The sequence below is a fragment of the Nyctereutes procyonoides genome, unplaced genomic scaffold, assembly GCF_905146905.1.
Source record: "Nyctereutes procyonoides isolate TBG_1078 unplaced genomic scaffold, NYPRO_anot_genome, whole genome shotgun sequence".
NCBI lineage: Eukaryota > Metazoa > Chordata > Mammalia > Carnivora > Canidae > Nyctereutes > Nyctereutes procyonoides.
The window spans coordinates 14279720-14296700 of record NW_026575140.1 but is presented as its reverse complement, the minus strand read 5'-3'; the positions used below and the strand labels follow the sequence as shown (position 1 = coordinate 14296700).

At 38.4% G+C, this 16981-nt stretch overlaps 1 protein-coding gene across 1 annotated transcript in view; it reads right to left on the bottom strand.

The window, feature by feature from the left end:
- CNTNAP4 (contactin associated protein family member 4) overlaps positions 1-16981 on the bottom strand; it is a 247457-nt gene that overhangs the window by 174608 nt on the left and 55868 nt on the right. The window contains 1 exon segment of the mRNA XM_055304701.1: positions 210-403. Coding sequence (XP_055160676.1) covers positions 210-403 — 194 coding nt within the window.

Below are 16981 nucleotides of genomic sequence, written 5' to 3'. Positions count from 1 at the left end.
TCTGAGATAAATTTACCTTTAGTACTTTCATAAGTTATAGCACGAAATGTATTAGAAATGAATATTAATGTATTTTTTCTTGAAAAATATTTTCTAAGTAATTTCAAAAATTCCATTTCTCAACTTAGTTTAGAAGATTTGTTAACAACATGTAGAGAGGACCCTACTTCTTTCCCTAAGAGACTATGTATTTTGTCAAGGAAACGTACCCAGATGCTGTCTTCTTGTCGATACTGTTTCCAGTTCCTGCCACTGTCACTGAACATCAGAAGGTAGCTGGTCACCCAGTTGGAGCTTCCATATCCCCCCTGGGTGGCCACAGCCGTAGTCTCCATTCTCTCTCCAAGGTCAATCTGCAACCACTGGTATTTGTTTGATACAAGTGGAGACCAGCCACCAGCCCCTTTTATGCAAATAGAAACAAAAAAATGGGCAAAAGATTAGTTAAAAATCTGTTAGTGGACTAGAAAAACCAGTAAAACTGTACTCCTGTATGGAATTTAATAAATTCAGATTTCCAAAATATGAAACTTCTCATAACATAGAATAATATAGAAAAACAAGAATTTAGTATGAATAGATGAAACCTGTGTTAATTATATTCATTTGTAGGTACTTAGACTTCCTGACACTGGGGAGAACCAAGGATCTTACTGAATTTTAAAACGCTTAATTTGACAGGTGGACATTCACATCTACACTTGGAACTAGCAGGTTTACTGCCCATACATGATTAGGTAATGATTTCACCTTCAATCATAGCTCACAATGGGGTAGAACTAGAAAACTACCTTTGGCATCTGATCATGTTCAAACTTCCTGAATAAAGAAATACAGCATTAAAAGCCTGAGAATACAGATGGTCAAGGCATAGTCCCCATCCTTGCTGTGTTTACAGCCTTATGGACGGAACAGACGTTGAAAAAAAGCATGCGTGAAGCACCAATGTTAATGGTGAGACAGGTGCAGGGAACAATAATACAATAAATGATGGAAGAGAGTTCTATCCAGTAGAAGGCTGGAGCTGGCTGGCAACAGTGTATGAGAAGCAATTAAATTTTCAGGAATTTTGCAAGCTGATTGTTAAATATAGCCAGGTTCACAACTGGCTGTGGTGGGAATATTTAAAATACAGAAATTGGCAAACTACAAATAAGCAACCACTCTCACCCCAGGCAATTCACCAATATGCCACTGGTTCTATCCTGTCTAGGGAAGCGGGTGGTGGGTGAGAGGTGGGGGAGGCACCGTCAGGGAAAAGGTCATAAAGTAAAGTGTGCCTAAGCACTCAGGAGTGAAAAATGAGAATCTATTGTATATTCAAGGATGTATAGGTAGAGCAGGACTTATATTTTTTTTATTCACTGCACACCAGAATATTAGAGATGTAACTACTGCATGTCTTTCAGTTTAGTACAATAAGGCCTTAATCTGGGAAATGTATTTATTTTAAGTAATATTGACATTGATAATAGAGAATGGTTTATATATAAATCATGTATATATACGCATATATATATATGAAATAGGGCTTAATACCTTCTTAAATCCATAATTACCTAATATTCACTATTTATTAAAATACAACATCTATTACATAAAACCCCAAATAAGAATATTAGCACATGTCTTCTTTCTTTCATTTTGTCATCTACCTTGAGGCTCGGATATAAGGTCTAACATTTAAATAGAAGATTACATTAATTTACTAACTATTTTTATTCAAGCATTATTGACATTCATGACCTGTTTCACTGAGTACATGCCCTGTTTCACTGAGTACATTCACTGAGTACATGCCCTAATGCAAAGAGATGCCAAATAAATGTTTGCTATTATTGTGTGGTACGTACCACCATGGAACCTAAAAGGACAAATCTGTGTTAACAACTGTTTATAAGACTTCAAAATTCTTTTGATGGCAGATACAACACAATGAGTCTCTGACAGAGGAAAAGCAGAAGTCTTCAACAGCTCCAAAGAGAAGCCTGCCAGGCAGGGGCACACAGTGTGATAAGCACCCTCAGAAAGAATGAGCACAACTCAGAGCTACGGGGTCAGCTTATACATGGCAAGTGGGGCACAGTTAGTGAGGCTCTGTGGGCTCCCTGTGGACTAATGCAAAGGGGCTCCAGAGCTCAGGGCTTGTCCCTAACTGTCTGGTACCCGGCCCCAGGGTGACTATGGTTGAAGCACGGTACTAACTCCTTCTTATGTTAGTGCATGATTCCCAAGTTACTCACTACATTGTCTTTATAACAAGGCCCTTTTATCCCCCCTCAAATGTCCTTTTTTCTTGAAATAAGTCATTGTTCAAAAAGCGTCTTCCACTCCATACATCAAAAGTATAATACTCTCTTTTTGATCTAGAATATTTATACATACTACAATTTTTGGCCAGTGACCTGGATAGGTAGAGTTCTCTTGCTCACCAACACCATCTACAATGTTTAGGTTAGAAGACAATATTCTCATATTCTGAGCAGGAGGGCTTTTTGGTAGACATGGTCTCTGGCTGCATGTTTGGTTCTTGGTGTCATTTATCCAGCACAGTTCTGGTGTCCATAAGGGACATCCCCTCCTCTTGAGGCCTGTTATCTACATGGAAGAGAATAATCTGTTCTTGAATGATATGAAGACCACCTTAAATAGTGCCTTGCCACAAACAGCTCAGGAAATTCCTGAACCCTCAGTGGAAACTGCTCCCATACCATTATTTTTAAAGCTAACCCAAATTTTCCTTCCTATTCCACTTCTCAGGATGTAATGGAACTCCATCCTACCTCCTCTACTTACTCTACTGTGGTATTACTCAATATTTATTGAGCCAGTAAGTACTTTGTGTCAGGCACGGTGTGAAGGCATTGGTATTCGATTCTCAAAGCAGCCTACTGAATAGAGGATAAGTTACACAGAGAGTCTAAACACCTTGCTGTAGTCTGCAGAGCAGGAAGAGGCACAGTGCTCTTAACCAGGATCAACAGTGCCTCTCAGATCGTTATGATAAATGGAATCAGGAATTCCCAATGGATGTAGAAAAGATGCTGCTGATATAGGTAGGGGACCCCTAGAATTAGGTATCAGGTAGTAGAAGAGCCAACTCTCCTCCTTCAAGTTAACAAAGACCATGTCTCTGAAGTACGGACACAGGAGGAAAGTGGTGAATGGGTAACTATTTCCCTCTACTGTCCTCTCTAATTTTACTATTCATCCTCAGGATCTACCCAAGTTTCGAAGTTGACAGTCTCCTGAGGTCTGTCTGATGTTAACCACGCATCCTCAGGCCTCTTACTGCTACCACTGCCTATCTCTTTGGATTTTTATTATTTTTTATTTTTATTTTTTTAAAGATTTTATTTATTCATGAGAGACAGAGAGAGAGAGAGAGAGAGAGAGAGAGGCAGAGACACAGGCAGAGGGAGAAGCAGGCTCCATGCAGGGAGCCCGATGTGGGACTTGATCCCCAGTCTCCAGGATAAGGCCCTGGGCTGCAGGCGGCACTAAACCGCTGTGCCACCCAGGCTGCCCTTAATATTTTTTTAACATAGAAAAGTTGGAAAAGAGTGAATGAAGTGCCCTCAGCCGGTCACCATCTTAACCTGACATTTCAACGTTAGGAATTTTTTCTCTATCAGCTTATAACTCTGGGAAAATGCTGATTGTTTTGTGTCTTGCTCTTTCTAGTTAATTTCAATGGTCTATAAACTTTTTAATATAGAATTTCATAATCTTTCTCTAGCATTTTGACACTCCTTGATAGACCAGTATTTAAAAAGTGAACACATGAGAGGAGCACAGTGAGGAAAAAAAGAATCAGCATGACTCTGGTGAGTTAAAATTGGATCATCAATTCTCATCAGGAGAAAGAGGCACCTCTCACTGACCGCTCCCTCTTCCCAGCACCGTGCACTGTTACAGCTGCACTACCCCACTTGAAACATTCGCAGTTAATTGACCTTGAACATTTCAATTTCTCACCTGTGGTGAAAAGGTACTACTGATATGCAAATTAAGCTATATCATTAACGAGGTACACCAATAGAGTAATGGAAATTCAGATGCTCCTGGGCTTTACCACGTTAAATTGGCCACAGGGAATCCAGAGATTCCCCACAGGGTTTTAAGCTGTTCGGCTCTGCAGATGCACGTGGTCTAAGTATGTGATGGAGTGTTATGCTTGTTCTAATTTTAAAACAAACGCTAAAGAGTAATGTGGAAGATGCAAACTTAGAGGTAAAGGTACAGGTATATAGATATAGATACAGAAATGGGCAGAACACGGCAACTCTGGTAGTGGTAGTCTGTGGGGACAAGCAGGAACAGGAGTGAGAGGAAATGAAAGCTGACGTTAGATTAACCAGCCCTATGGCCATCACCAAAGCACCTAGCTTTCTGGAGCCATGCTGTTTTCATATTTACTTTTTGCAGAAGAAAAAAAATGAGAACTAACTCCAGCCAACCGTGAACTCTAAATCACTATAAAATAAAAGAATTCCTTATTTTGTTTATTAACCGAATCTCTTAGCTGTCCATCAAGTATTATTTGTCCTTAATGATTTTTTTATATTTATTTATTCTCGAGCAACAGAGAGAGAGAGAGACAGAGAGGCAGAGACACAGGCAGAAGGAGAAGCAGGCTCCATGCAGGGAGCCCGACGTGGGACTCGATCCCGGGTCTCCAGGATCACACCCCCGGCTGAAGGCGGCGCTAAACCGCTGAGCCACCCGGGCTGCCCTTAATGATGTTTTGAATATGCCCGTATGTTCACCATTGCAGTAGACCAACACCTACAGACCAAAGACCATCTCTTCATAACCCCATCTATTCAATGGTTGACACTTAACCCACAAAACAAAAACAAGAGTCCTGTCCGCTCGGCTCATTTTCTTCCTATTTCACCCTCCTTTTTCTCCAGCTGTGGCCTTATCACTGAGACTTGGCATAATAAAGTGTCATAAGTCTATCCAAACAAAAACATTTGCTTACTCTTCATATCACAGCCTGAAACCTCACATTTAAAACTGAAAATCCTCCCCATTGATGAGACTTTTAAATTAAATGTTGTAGTACTGCTCTAAGAATTAATTTAAAAAAAACATATTATAGTGCCTATTGATTTCTCTCACACAAAGCAAACATGTGGATACATGGTAGTTGTTACTTTTTAAATTATAAAACAATTATTACTACTATTGACTCCTAATAAAGATTTATGATCACAGCACTAAATTCAGCTTTAAAAATATTTAGTTCCCAAATGACTACAAATACAGCATCTCTTGTATCTGTTGCCTACCACTTTTAAACATCAGTTTCCCGGGGAACCTGCTTCTCTAAAATATGTTGCTGTGAATCATAAGGAAAGAAAAGCAAACTACAAATTGTCTAGTGCCTATTGTGTATTAAACACTCTACTAGAAATTTTATGCATCATATTAAGCTTAATTACTAAAATTATCTAGTGAAATGAAATGTTCTAACATCTCTTCTTTTCAAATAAAACTTTGAAAAAAGATTTACAGAAGCTAAGTAAGTTTTCCTAATATTATGCAAATTAAATTTTCCTGATGTTATAAAAATTATTTTAGTGTAGGTAAGAAATTACTTATTTTAGAAATAATGTAAATCTCTGTGAGGATCTCATTTTAAAAGTCACTTCCTGGGATGCCTGGGTGGCTCAACGGTTGAGCATTTGCCTTCGGCTCAGGTAGTGATCCCGGGGTCCTGGGATCAAGTCCTGCATCATGTTTGCCACAGGGAGCCTGCTTCTCCCTCCGCCTATGTCTCTGCCTTTCCCTTTCTGTGTCTCTCATGAATAAATAAATAAAATCTTTATTTATTTTTTTTAAAGTTTTTTTTTTAATTTTTATTTATTTATGATAGTCACAGAGAGAGAGAGAGGCAGAGACACAGGCAGAGGGAGAAGCAGGCTCCATGCACCGGGAGCCTGACGTGGGATTCGATCCTGGGTCTCCAGGATCGCGCTCTGGGCCAAAGGCAGGCGCTAAACTGCTGTGCCACGCAGGGATCCCAATAAAATCTTTAAAATAAAGAAAAAGTCACTTCCTTTTCAGGTTTTTACCCCTAAAATAATTATACAACTATAATTGTCCATAGTGGTTAATTTTATTCCAAGAATATATCCAAATAATTTATTCAATATTTAATATTTAATAACTGACTGGTTGAATTATATTTAAGATTCATAAATCCCATTTGCCAGCTATCAATAATATTTAGTTCTGCTCATGAAGATACATCTTATAATTTCAAGAAAGTGAAAGAAAAATTGAAGAAAATAATACTCTAGGTTGAAGCCTTAAAATAGAGAAAAAAAATCACCTTTATCCCCTACTGATATTAAAAATGGCATGATTGCCATTCCTAATGGTTATCAGTGAGATGATGTGTTATAGAGTTTGTTAACTTTGTAAAGGTACAAACTGCTTGGAAAGAAGGAGTCATCCTTCTTTCCCAGTATTTAAAGTGTAGAAGGACACACAAATGTTCAAGGATGCAAAGCACAGTGCACATAGTTGAATGACATACCATTAGGCCATCTACATTTTAAGACATGATTGGCTTAATTAAAATTGTCATAAGAAAGTTTCCCTCTAAGATAATTACTTTTTTCCAACTAGATTTCCCCCAAGAGTCTAAGTTTGCCCAATCATTTTGATCCCGACATTAAATTACAATAATGTAAGGAAACAAAAGGAACAGTGTGCCAATATTTGTTTGCCTCCCTTAAATGGTTTGCAGTGTTCCCGGGCCACCAATTAGGACTCTTAACAACTTTGTGTCATTACCAGTATTGTTTCTTCTGCCGAGAAAAAAAACACGACACTATCGATGCTGTGCAAATTGCAGGTCTTTTACCACAGAACACTCTGGAATCTTGGCATTGCCTTCCCTGGTCCCAGGGACTCTCACAGGGATGATCACCTGAGCCAGGCCGGTGGAGCAATCCAGTATTCTGTTGGAATTATTGAAGAAGAGACCCTTTTTTTCTGCTGAGAAAGCTGAAAGAATAGGATTCAGGCATCAAACTGCAGAAGCTATATTTGTGGAACGCTTTCCTGAGTGAAGCCAATATAGAGCAAAGCAGAGGTGGGAAATGAGGTGAGACCAAGTTCTGCTGGCACAGTCAGCACCCCTGAGTCCAGCTGTGCCTGCAGGCCATCCCCTGTGCCTTCCAGTTCTATGAGCCAGGAGGTCACGCCTTCACTTGTGCTGAGCCTGCTCGGGGCCACTGCTTCAGCAATTCTCCTCTCTCTCCTGCTTCATTATTTTTTTTCTCTTTAATGCTTTAATGGATCATTCTCCTGGATGTACAAGCATGCTGTTATTTTTCCCATTTTTTTAAAAAAAGCTTCTCTTGACTCCACTGTACTTTTTTCCTGCTTTTTACATTGTCATTCTTCGAGTAAGATGTCCACACTCACACTCTGCAATTTCTCTCATGTCATTCTTGCTCAAGCCAACTACAAGGAGCCTTTCACTTTGTACCACTCAACTGAACCTGCTCTCATGGAGATGACCAAAGAACTCTATGTTACTAAATCAAAGGCTTGGATTTCAGCCTTCCTACCACCTGGCCTACCGAAGACATTTGAATATTTTGGCTCCTCCCAATGCTTCAGTATACTTTGTTTACTCAGCTTCCACAAAAGCTCCTTCTCTTAATTTTCTTCCCAGCTTAGTGGTTGCTCTTCCTCAGTCCCCACTGCTGGTTCCGTTACCTCTTCTCACTTTTGCAGGTTGAGATGGTCCAGGTCTCAGTTCGTTGCAGTTTCTTTTCTGTCTCCATGCACCCATTTGTAATCTCTCTTGGCCTCCTGGATTTAAATATTACCCATGTGCCAATAATTCCCTGGCTTATATCTCCACCCCACACCTCTTTCCTGAATTTCAGACTTGTATATTCAACTCCCCCCACCCCTTGATATCTGTAACATTTTCTAAACCAAAACCTGGTTCTTCCCCCTAATCCTACTCTGTTCCCACCTTTCCCTGGCTCAGTTTATGACAATTCCATCCTTCTAGTTTCTCAGAACAGCAACAACAAAGAAGTCATTTTTGACTCCTCTCTTTTTTACCATATTACCAAACTAACAGAAAATGCTATTAGTGCTGCTCGCCTCTCCAGAATCTATTTCCCCATCTTCACCGGCACTCCTTTGGCTCAAGTCACAGGATTTTACCCTGCATTCTTGCAAAAGCCACCGAAGAATCTCTCTGCTTCTGCCTTAGCTCACTGAGACTCCATTCCCCGTGCAACAGATTTAAAATCCCTGTGTTCAAAACACTGCAGTAACTCTCAATCGTATGCACAGTGAAAGACGAAGTCATCACTATATGGCCCACAGAGTCCTATTTGATCTGCCCCCATATATGACTCCCACACATGTCTGCCTGGTCCTCTTCATCCCTTCAGCAGCAAGGGCCTTCTTCGAGGTCCTCTGAGCAAACACCAGCCATTCTCCTACCTCCCATCCCCTGCTCTGTGAAGCGATCCTGTCTCCCTGGAGTGCTCTTCTTTGAGATACACTGGGTTAATAACACCCTGCCACTTTGAAGTCTTCACTCAGATCTGATCCTTCCTGTAAAGGCCTGTATCCCCTGACTCCCTTGCTACAATTCCTCCCACCCAGCAATCCTGTTCTTATTTGTCTTACCCAAAACCACTTTTTCATTTTTTTTTGACAGAAACTGACATCTTTACACATAGTATGTGATTTTCCTATTTATTATATTTATTGTTTCTCCTTTACCTTGCCCTATTAGAATGTAAGCTCAATGAAGCCAAGAGTCTTTGCCTGTTTTATTCACTGATAGATCCTAAGTGTCTAGCACATGGCCCAATGTACAGTGGATACTTATTAAATGTGTGCTGCATAAGGAAATGAAATAAATCTATAGCCATATAGATATAATAAGATTATGTAAATTCATATGCCAAACTAGTGGCAAGGCAAGAACTTGAGCCAGACTAAATAAAGGCACACTTTTCTTTGAAGTAAGGTATTTTCAATGAAGTTCTCAAAGAGAAAGCTCAAGCTCTTGGCTGAGACACACACACACACACACACACACACACACCCAATTGCCCCAAAGTTATACAGCTTAATCACTTGTAAACTACATTTCCTAGGTATATTTATGGCTTTGTTTTTGGATTTTTGATACTGTGAAAAAAATGCTTTTCACTTCATTTCCCCAGAGAGGCTCTAAATTAATCATACCTCACTCAGTTCTCTGAGGTTTTAGTTCTTTGCTTGTTGATCCGTTTTTCCCTCACAGCAAATTGGCAGACTGACTTTCCAGCCTACTTCTTGTATTGCCAGTGCAAACATTTCTGAAATCTTTAATAATTCAGTGGATTGAAAAGTAAATATTTACACCCTTTCTCTGTTTGGGCATTTTGATTTGTATATTTGATTTGCAAATTTTGTGACAGCCAAATTTACTGGAAAGCTGGAAAAAAGTTGTAAAAACACTAAATTCTGAGCCAGTAAGTTTTATTTCACTCAAATTAGTCATTTTAGAAAACTGACTTTTAGCACATGATGTCTAGAAATTCAAATGATAATCAGGACTTGCTCATGTTTTGCTTTCTAAGCCCATTATGATGCCTTGCTAAAAGTTTCGATTTAGATCTATTGCAGTGAGGCAGGTCATTTCAGTAAATGACATCATGCATCAGAAAGAGCACACTGACAATATCCCAGAGGTTTAAAAACCATTTTTTGCTTCCGTACCTTCCTTTTTTTTTTTTTTTTTATCTTCCTTAGCCAGACAGAGATGATAAACTGTCATGAGCCAAATGTCCTCATATCACTCCTTCTGGGTCAACAAACTGAAGTCACTCTCTTGTACCAACAGACATCATTTCCACATAATGACTGGAAAAGGCAGCGTTACTAGAGCATAGTATATCAAAAAGGTAAAAAGTGCAAAACCAAACCCAAGCATTTGACTGATTAAATCATTTAATGCTTTCTCAGTTTGTAAAAATGTGAAGACCTATCAAGATAATATCATATTTCCAATTAAGGAGATAGCTTACCTCTAGGCTTAGGTATTTGTTGAGTTTAGTCTTAAATATACATACTTTATTAAATTCCATGATTTATTCCTTTTTTTTAGTGTTATCTCATTGTGGGAACTTTGATTTTTATAGACAACAGGAAATACTGCTAGTGATGCTTGTGACCATGAAAGCCTTGACGTTTCCCTCAGCTTGATTAAACTTTAGACAGGCTCCTTCCTGAGTATAGGTCCCCAATTTCTCTTTTCTTAGAGCATTTAATTTAGGAAACTTGCAACTGTAAATTATTTCTCTGCCCCTTGAGATATAAATCTTCATCAAGCCTCTTTCCAGGCTTACAATCTGAGAACGTCTTTCTAAAGGATCTGAGTCATCCCTTGATATGCAGTCATCAAGAAAGATAGTGCCTCATTTCCCAGTCTCTGTGGGAGGGTAGGAGCCTAATTTCCATAATCACCAATTAGCAAACACAAATGCCTGATCGCATTGACCAACTCCCCCCCCCCCTGCCTGTTCTTTAGTACTTTTCTACTGGCTCAGCTCAGTGCTTAAAAACTCTCCTACCCTTTGTCTCAAGAGAGTTGAGTTCAATCTCTCTCCCCTATTGCAATAGTCTTGACCCTCATTACTGTAGTATTGAATAAAGTCTTCCTGGTCTGTTTACCCAACCCAGTATAATTATTCTTCGGGGTTTTTTTTTTATTTTTATTTATTATTGAATTTGACATACAATATTATATTAGTTTCTTGAATAAACAAGAGTGATTCAACAGTTCTATACATTATCAATGCTCATCACAATAAACAGAGTCATCATCTGTCACCAATGTTAAGATGTTATTGACTATATTCCCTCTGCTGTACTTTTCATCTCCATGACCTTTTTCTTTAAGATTTACTTATTTATTTGAGAGAGAAAGCACAATGCATGTGAGTGAGGGGAGGGGCAGAGGGAGAGAATCTTCAAGCAGACTGCCTGCTGAGCACAGAGTCCCATCTCATGATCTGAGCCAACACTAAGAGTTGGACACTTAACTAACTGAGCCACCCAGGGACCCCACTCTCCGTGACTTACTTATTTGGTAACTGGAAGTTCGCACTAGAGCAAGTTGTCTTTGGCAGAAGGTAACTGTGGATTTTTTAATTGGAACAATGTGTTTTCCATATTTCTCTCTAATGTATTACATTCCCCAGAAACCATTCAGAGTCCAGGAGAAGAGGACAAGGCTTAGAAGTGAATTAGAGTCTGACTAGAAGCTCACCAGCGGGATTCATTATGGTAGTGACATTTTGCAAGGACTACTGCATATCTGTCTGTTCCATCTATTAACCAAAGAATTGTCACAACCAGCTGCAGGGAATCTCAATAGCAACAAGAAGTGTCATGGGGTCACTCCGGCAAAAGAGAATGGCCTATGACAAGAAAATAGTCAAGGGATAGACTGGCCACCAAGATTGACAGTGCATGTCAACAAACATGTAGGGTTAGGACCAACCCAACCACACACGCAGCAGATACTGCTGACTTGGGACACAAGGATCCAACCAATGATCTTGTGGTAAACACCAACACAACAACCAACACATGCCAGGGAGTCCCTAATTCAGCTATGCCATGTCTCATCTGAGTTCCTCAAATACCAACCACCATTTTGGAAAGAACTAGAGAAAATATGAGGAAATCAGGAAGTCTGAGCATTTATCTGGAAGGGACTGACACAACCAAAGGAGGCTACTTTACCCAGTAGGTGCCAGGGAGCTTGAGGTGACCTGATATATGGGCACATATGGGAAATAGTCTCTAAACTGAAAAGCAAATAGGATCTCCCCACCTGAAATATCAGAAAGGGAGACAGAACATAAAGACTCCTAACTCTGGGAAACGAACTAGGGGTGGTGGAAGGGGAGGAGGGTGGGGGGTGGGCGTGAATGGGTGACGGGCACTGAGGGGGGGGCACTTGACGGGATGAGCACTGGGTGTTATTCTGTATGTTGGTAAATTGAACACCAATAAAAAATAAATTTATTATTAAAAAAAAAAAAAGGATCTCCCCACCTTAAAATAATACTCACAGGTGCTCAAGTGTTAACAGTACTGAAAAATATGTGGTGTTTCCATGTTATTCCTCAACTAACATCACCTGCAAACTCAGAGACTAGAAACTGGCTGTGAAAATAAGACTGATTAGTGATTAACGTACTGTAGTATCTTTATGAGTATTTTGTTTATGTGCTTAATATCCCCAAAGCTTCTGATTATGCATTTTATACAAATTATGATTTTATAAAACTCGATGTGGATTGTGAAGAACGATCCTATTTGCATATGTAGATGGGTGATCAACCAGAATCCATGCTTCTATCTGATTCAAAAAATACTGTCATGTGTGGAGCAGATTCTGTACTCTAGAGCAGAATTGATCCACATTCATTGAGCATCATAGTGATGATGGGTACAAACTAGACAGAGAAGGAAAAATAAATGATACATATATCAAAATATATATACATATATGTATATTATATGTGTACTGTACTATATATGTATATATTGATATATACACACACACATACACACATGCTTTTAATAGATATAATGTTCTACAATAGCATGGGGGAGTAGGATACAAATAGAATTTAGTATCTGAAGCCAGCAAGTACAATATTTCCCCGTGCACACATTCAATTCTAGAAATGCTTTCCAGTTGCAGACCCTTTTGCTACACAAATGAATTGCTTCCTCTAACATCCAAGCACCCTAGCCAGCTCCATCTGGCTCCTGGCCTATGTACAAATAGAGGAGCACACAAGAGTTATGTTTTCATGAAAAATACAGAGAAAAAAATATGATATTATGGGTTTTATGTCAAAAATGTGAGACCTTACCACTAATTTTGCCAGTACTCGACATACATTTGGATTTTCTGAGTTATGCTCAGTTATCACATGTTTTAAAAGATCTCCTTACATTTTTGTATAGAACAAATCAAGCTTCGATATATTTAATTTGGGGATATTATGCTAAAGTAGTGAAGAATACAAACAGATGCAAGTGTAACAAACCATTGGTGGTGATTTTTCCAATCAAGCACTTTTATTTATTAATCTGATTTTAACCTATGGTTATAATCTTGCTCTTTTGTCACTGTATCTCCTAAACTGAGAAATAAATAACTTCTAAAATTATATGCCACTGGGATCCCTGGGTGGCGCAGCGGTTTGGCGCCTGCCTTTGGCCCAGGGCGCGATCCTGGAGACCTGGGATCGAATCCCACGTCGGGATCGAATCCCACGTCGGGCTCCCGGTGCATGGAGCCTGCTTCTCCCTCTGCCTGTGTCTCTGCCTCTCTCTCTCTGTGACTATCATAAATAAATAAATTTAAAAAAAAATAAAATAAAATAAAATTATATGCCACTAATTATTCTGCATTAGAAAGAGCAGATACATATTTCCTTGGCTTCACCGAGATAGAAATCTTCTCAGTCTGAGAGAGCATGATCGAGTCTGTCAGGATGCCAAAGGCAAGTGCAGGCAGAAGAGGAAAAAGCACATCATTTTGCTCTGTTTATCTCCATCTTATTTCTATTTGTAATGCATAATGGAAAGTTCTAAATTGTCCCTTTTGATAAAAAGAAAGTCTCACAAAGCAACCTCATTTCCACTCAAACCAGTGAGGCCTTTCATACGATTGTCAGGCCACCTATCATAGTTCATGGCTCCCAATGTATATTGATCCATTGAGTCATAATAAAGCAATGCTTCCAGCTGGGAATGAGAGTTAATGCAAACATTTTCTGGATCAGAAAAGACGGACAAAAAAAATAGGTCATGCTTCTGCCTAGCCAATTTCAAATTGCTTCTGGCGATACTGTGAATCTCATCCACACCCCTGCGTTTTCCACACACTCTGTTACTACCAAGGAGAATGGAAGAACTGAAAAACAGCACCCTAGCAGAGCAGTTCAATGCTCATGATGACAGCTACCGTAATTGCAAAATGCAAATCTTTTGACAAGCACAATGGAAAATCAATTCTAGCCTGGATTATTATACTGCAATTGTTATTGCTCTTGTTATTTTCTTTTCTGAAGATAAAAAAATTAATAAAGATCAATTTGGAAAATACCTTCAGAGCTCAGAATTTTGCATTTTCATTTAAAAAATTACCACAAAAGAAAAAAATTTAAATTGTTAATAAAAATGAATGAACGAATGAATGTATATATATACACACATACATACAAATACAGAAAGAAAAGGGGCAGAAGAAAACTTTTGGATTTGATGAATAAGTTTATGGCCTTGATTATGGTGATGGTTTCATGGATGTACTTTTTAAATCTTTGTATTTGAATATAATTGACACACAATGTTACATTAGTTTCAGGTGGACAACATGGTGATTCAGCATTATTTCTATATGTTATGCTGTGTTCACCACAAGTGCAGCTACCCTCTGTCCCCATACAACGCTATTACAGCACCACTGACTATATTCCCTGTGCTGTATTTTTTACCCCCGTGAGTTTTTCATCCCACAACTGGAAGCCTCTGCCTCCCACATCCTTTCACCCATTTTGCCCATCCATCCATCCCTTCCCTCTGGCAGCCATCAGTTTGTTCTCTGTACTTATAGGTCTAATTCTTCTTTTTGTTTGTTTGTTTATTCATTTGTTTAGTTTTTTAGATTCTACATATGAGTGAAATCATGGTATTTGTCTTTCTCAGTATGACTTATTTCATTTAGCATAATAATATCTGCTAGGTACATCTATGTTGTCACAAATGGCAAGACTTCATCCTTTTTTATGGATGCATAAAATTCTGTTTCCCACAATGGCTGCACCAGTTTACATTCCAACCAACAGTGCCCAAGGGTTCCTTTTTCTCCATGTCCTCACTAACATTTGTTATTTCTTGTCTTTTTTATTTTAGCAATTCTCACAGGTGTGAGGTGATTATCTCATTGTAGTTTTGATTTGCATTTCACTGATGATTAGTGATGTTGAGCATCTTATGATGTGTCTTTTGGGCACCTTTATGTCTTCTTTGGAAAAATGTCTATTCAGGTCCTCTGCTCAGTTTTTAATCAGATTGTTTGTTTTTTGTTTTTTTGGTGTTGAGCTATATTAATTTTTTATATATTTTGGATATTAACCCCTTAATAGATATATCATTTGCAAATATCTTCTCCCATTCAGTATGCTGCCTTTCTGTATTATCACTGGTTTCTTTCACTGTGTAAAAGCTTCTTATTTTGATGTAGTCTCAATAGTTTATTTTTGCTTTGTTTCCCTTGCCTCAGGAGCCATATCTAGAAAAATGTTCCTAAAACTAATGTCAAGAAAATTACTGCCTATGCTCTCTTCTAGGACTTTTATGGCTTCAGGTCTCACATTTAGATCTTTAATTTTGAGTTTATTTTTGTGTAGGTTGTTAGAAAGTGGTCCAGTTTCATTCTTTTATATGTAGCAGCCTAGTTTTCCTAGTATCATTTATTGAAGAGTCTGCCTTTTCCCCCCATTATAAATTCTTATCTCTTTTGTATAGATTTATTGGCCATATAATTTTAAGTTCATTTCTGGGCTCTCTATTCTATTCTACTGATCTAAGTGTCTGTTTGGGTACCAATATTATATTGTTTCAATTACTATACCATTTGTAGTATATCTTTAAATTTGGAATTGTGGTATCTCCAGCCTTGCCCTTGTTTCTCAGAACTGCTTTGGCTGTTCAGGGACTTTTGTGGTTCCACGTAAACTGTAGTATCATTTGTTCTAGATCTGTGAAAAATGATGTTAGTATTTTGATATGGACTAGATGGAATCTGTAGACTGTTTTGGGTACTACAGACCATGGGTGTATTCTTATACTCAAATTCATCATGTTGTACCCCAAACTCATCATGTTGTAAACATTGAATACATACAGGTTTTTGTCTATCAATTATACCTCAAAATGGCTTATAAAAATTAGCAATTTGCCAATTTAGGAAATACGAATGTAATATTTCCAGAGTCAAGTTGGCTCAATAGTCAACCATAAATGCCAGCAACTTTGTATTTCTATCTAAAGGCACTGATTTTCAGTAATCAAAACTACCAACAAAGAAAACTCCAGGACCAAATGGTTTCACAGGTAAGTTATACCAAACATTTAAAGAAGAGTTAATACCTATTCTACTCAAGCTATTCTAAAAAATAGAAGCAGGAAAACTCCCACATTCATTCCATGAAGCCAGTATCATTCTAATGTCAAACCAGATAAAGGGGCACCTGGATGGCTCAGTCAGTTTAGCATCTGCCTTCAGCTCAGGTCATGATCCCAGGGTCCTGGGATCAAGTACCATGCAGAGCTCCCTCCTCTGTGAGGAGTCTGCTTCTGCCCCTGCCTCTCTCTCTCAAATAAATAAATAAATAAATAAATAAATAAATAAATAAATAAAATAAAATAAAAACCCAAACAGATAAAAAACAAACCAAAAAAAGACACCCACCCAAAAAAAACTATAGGCCAATGCTTCTGATAAATATAGATGCAAAAATCCTCAACAAAATGCTAGCAAACCAAATCCAACAATACATTTTAAAAAATTATTCACCATGATCAAGTGGGATTTATTCCTGGGATACAATGCTGGCTCATTATTCACAAATCAATCAACATGATACAGCACATCAGTAAGAGAAAGGATAAAAACCATATGATCACTTCAATAGATGCAGAAATAACACTGGATAAAGTATAACATCCATTCATGATAAAAAAAAAAACCCTCAACAAAGTAGATTTAGGGGAAACATACCTCAACATAATAAAAGCCATATATGAAAAACCCACAGCGAACACCATACTTAATGGGGAAAAACTGAGAGCTTCCCCCTAAGGTCAAGAACAAGACGAGGATGTCCACTCTTACCACTTTTAT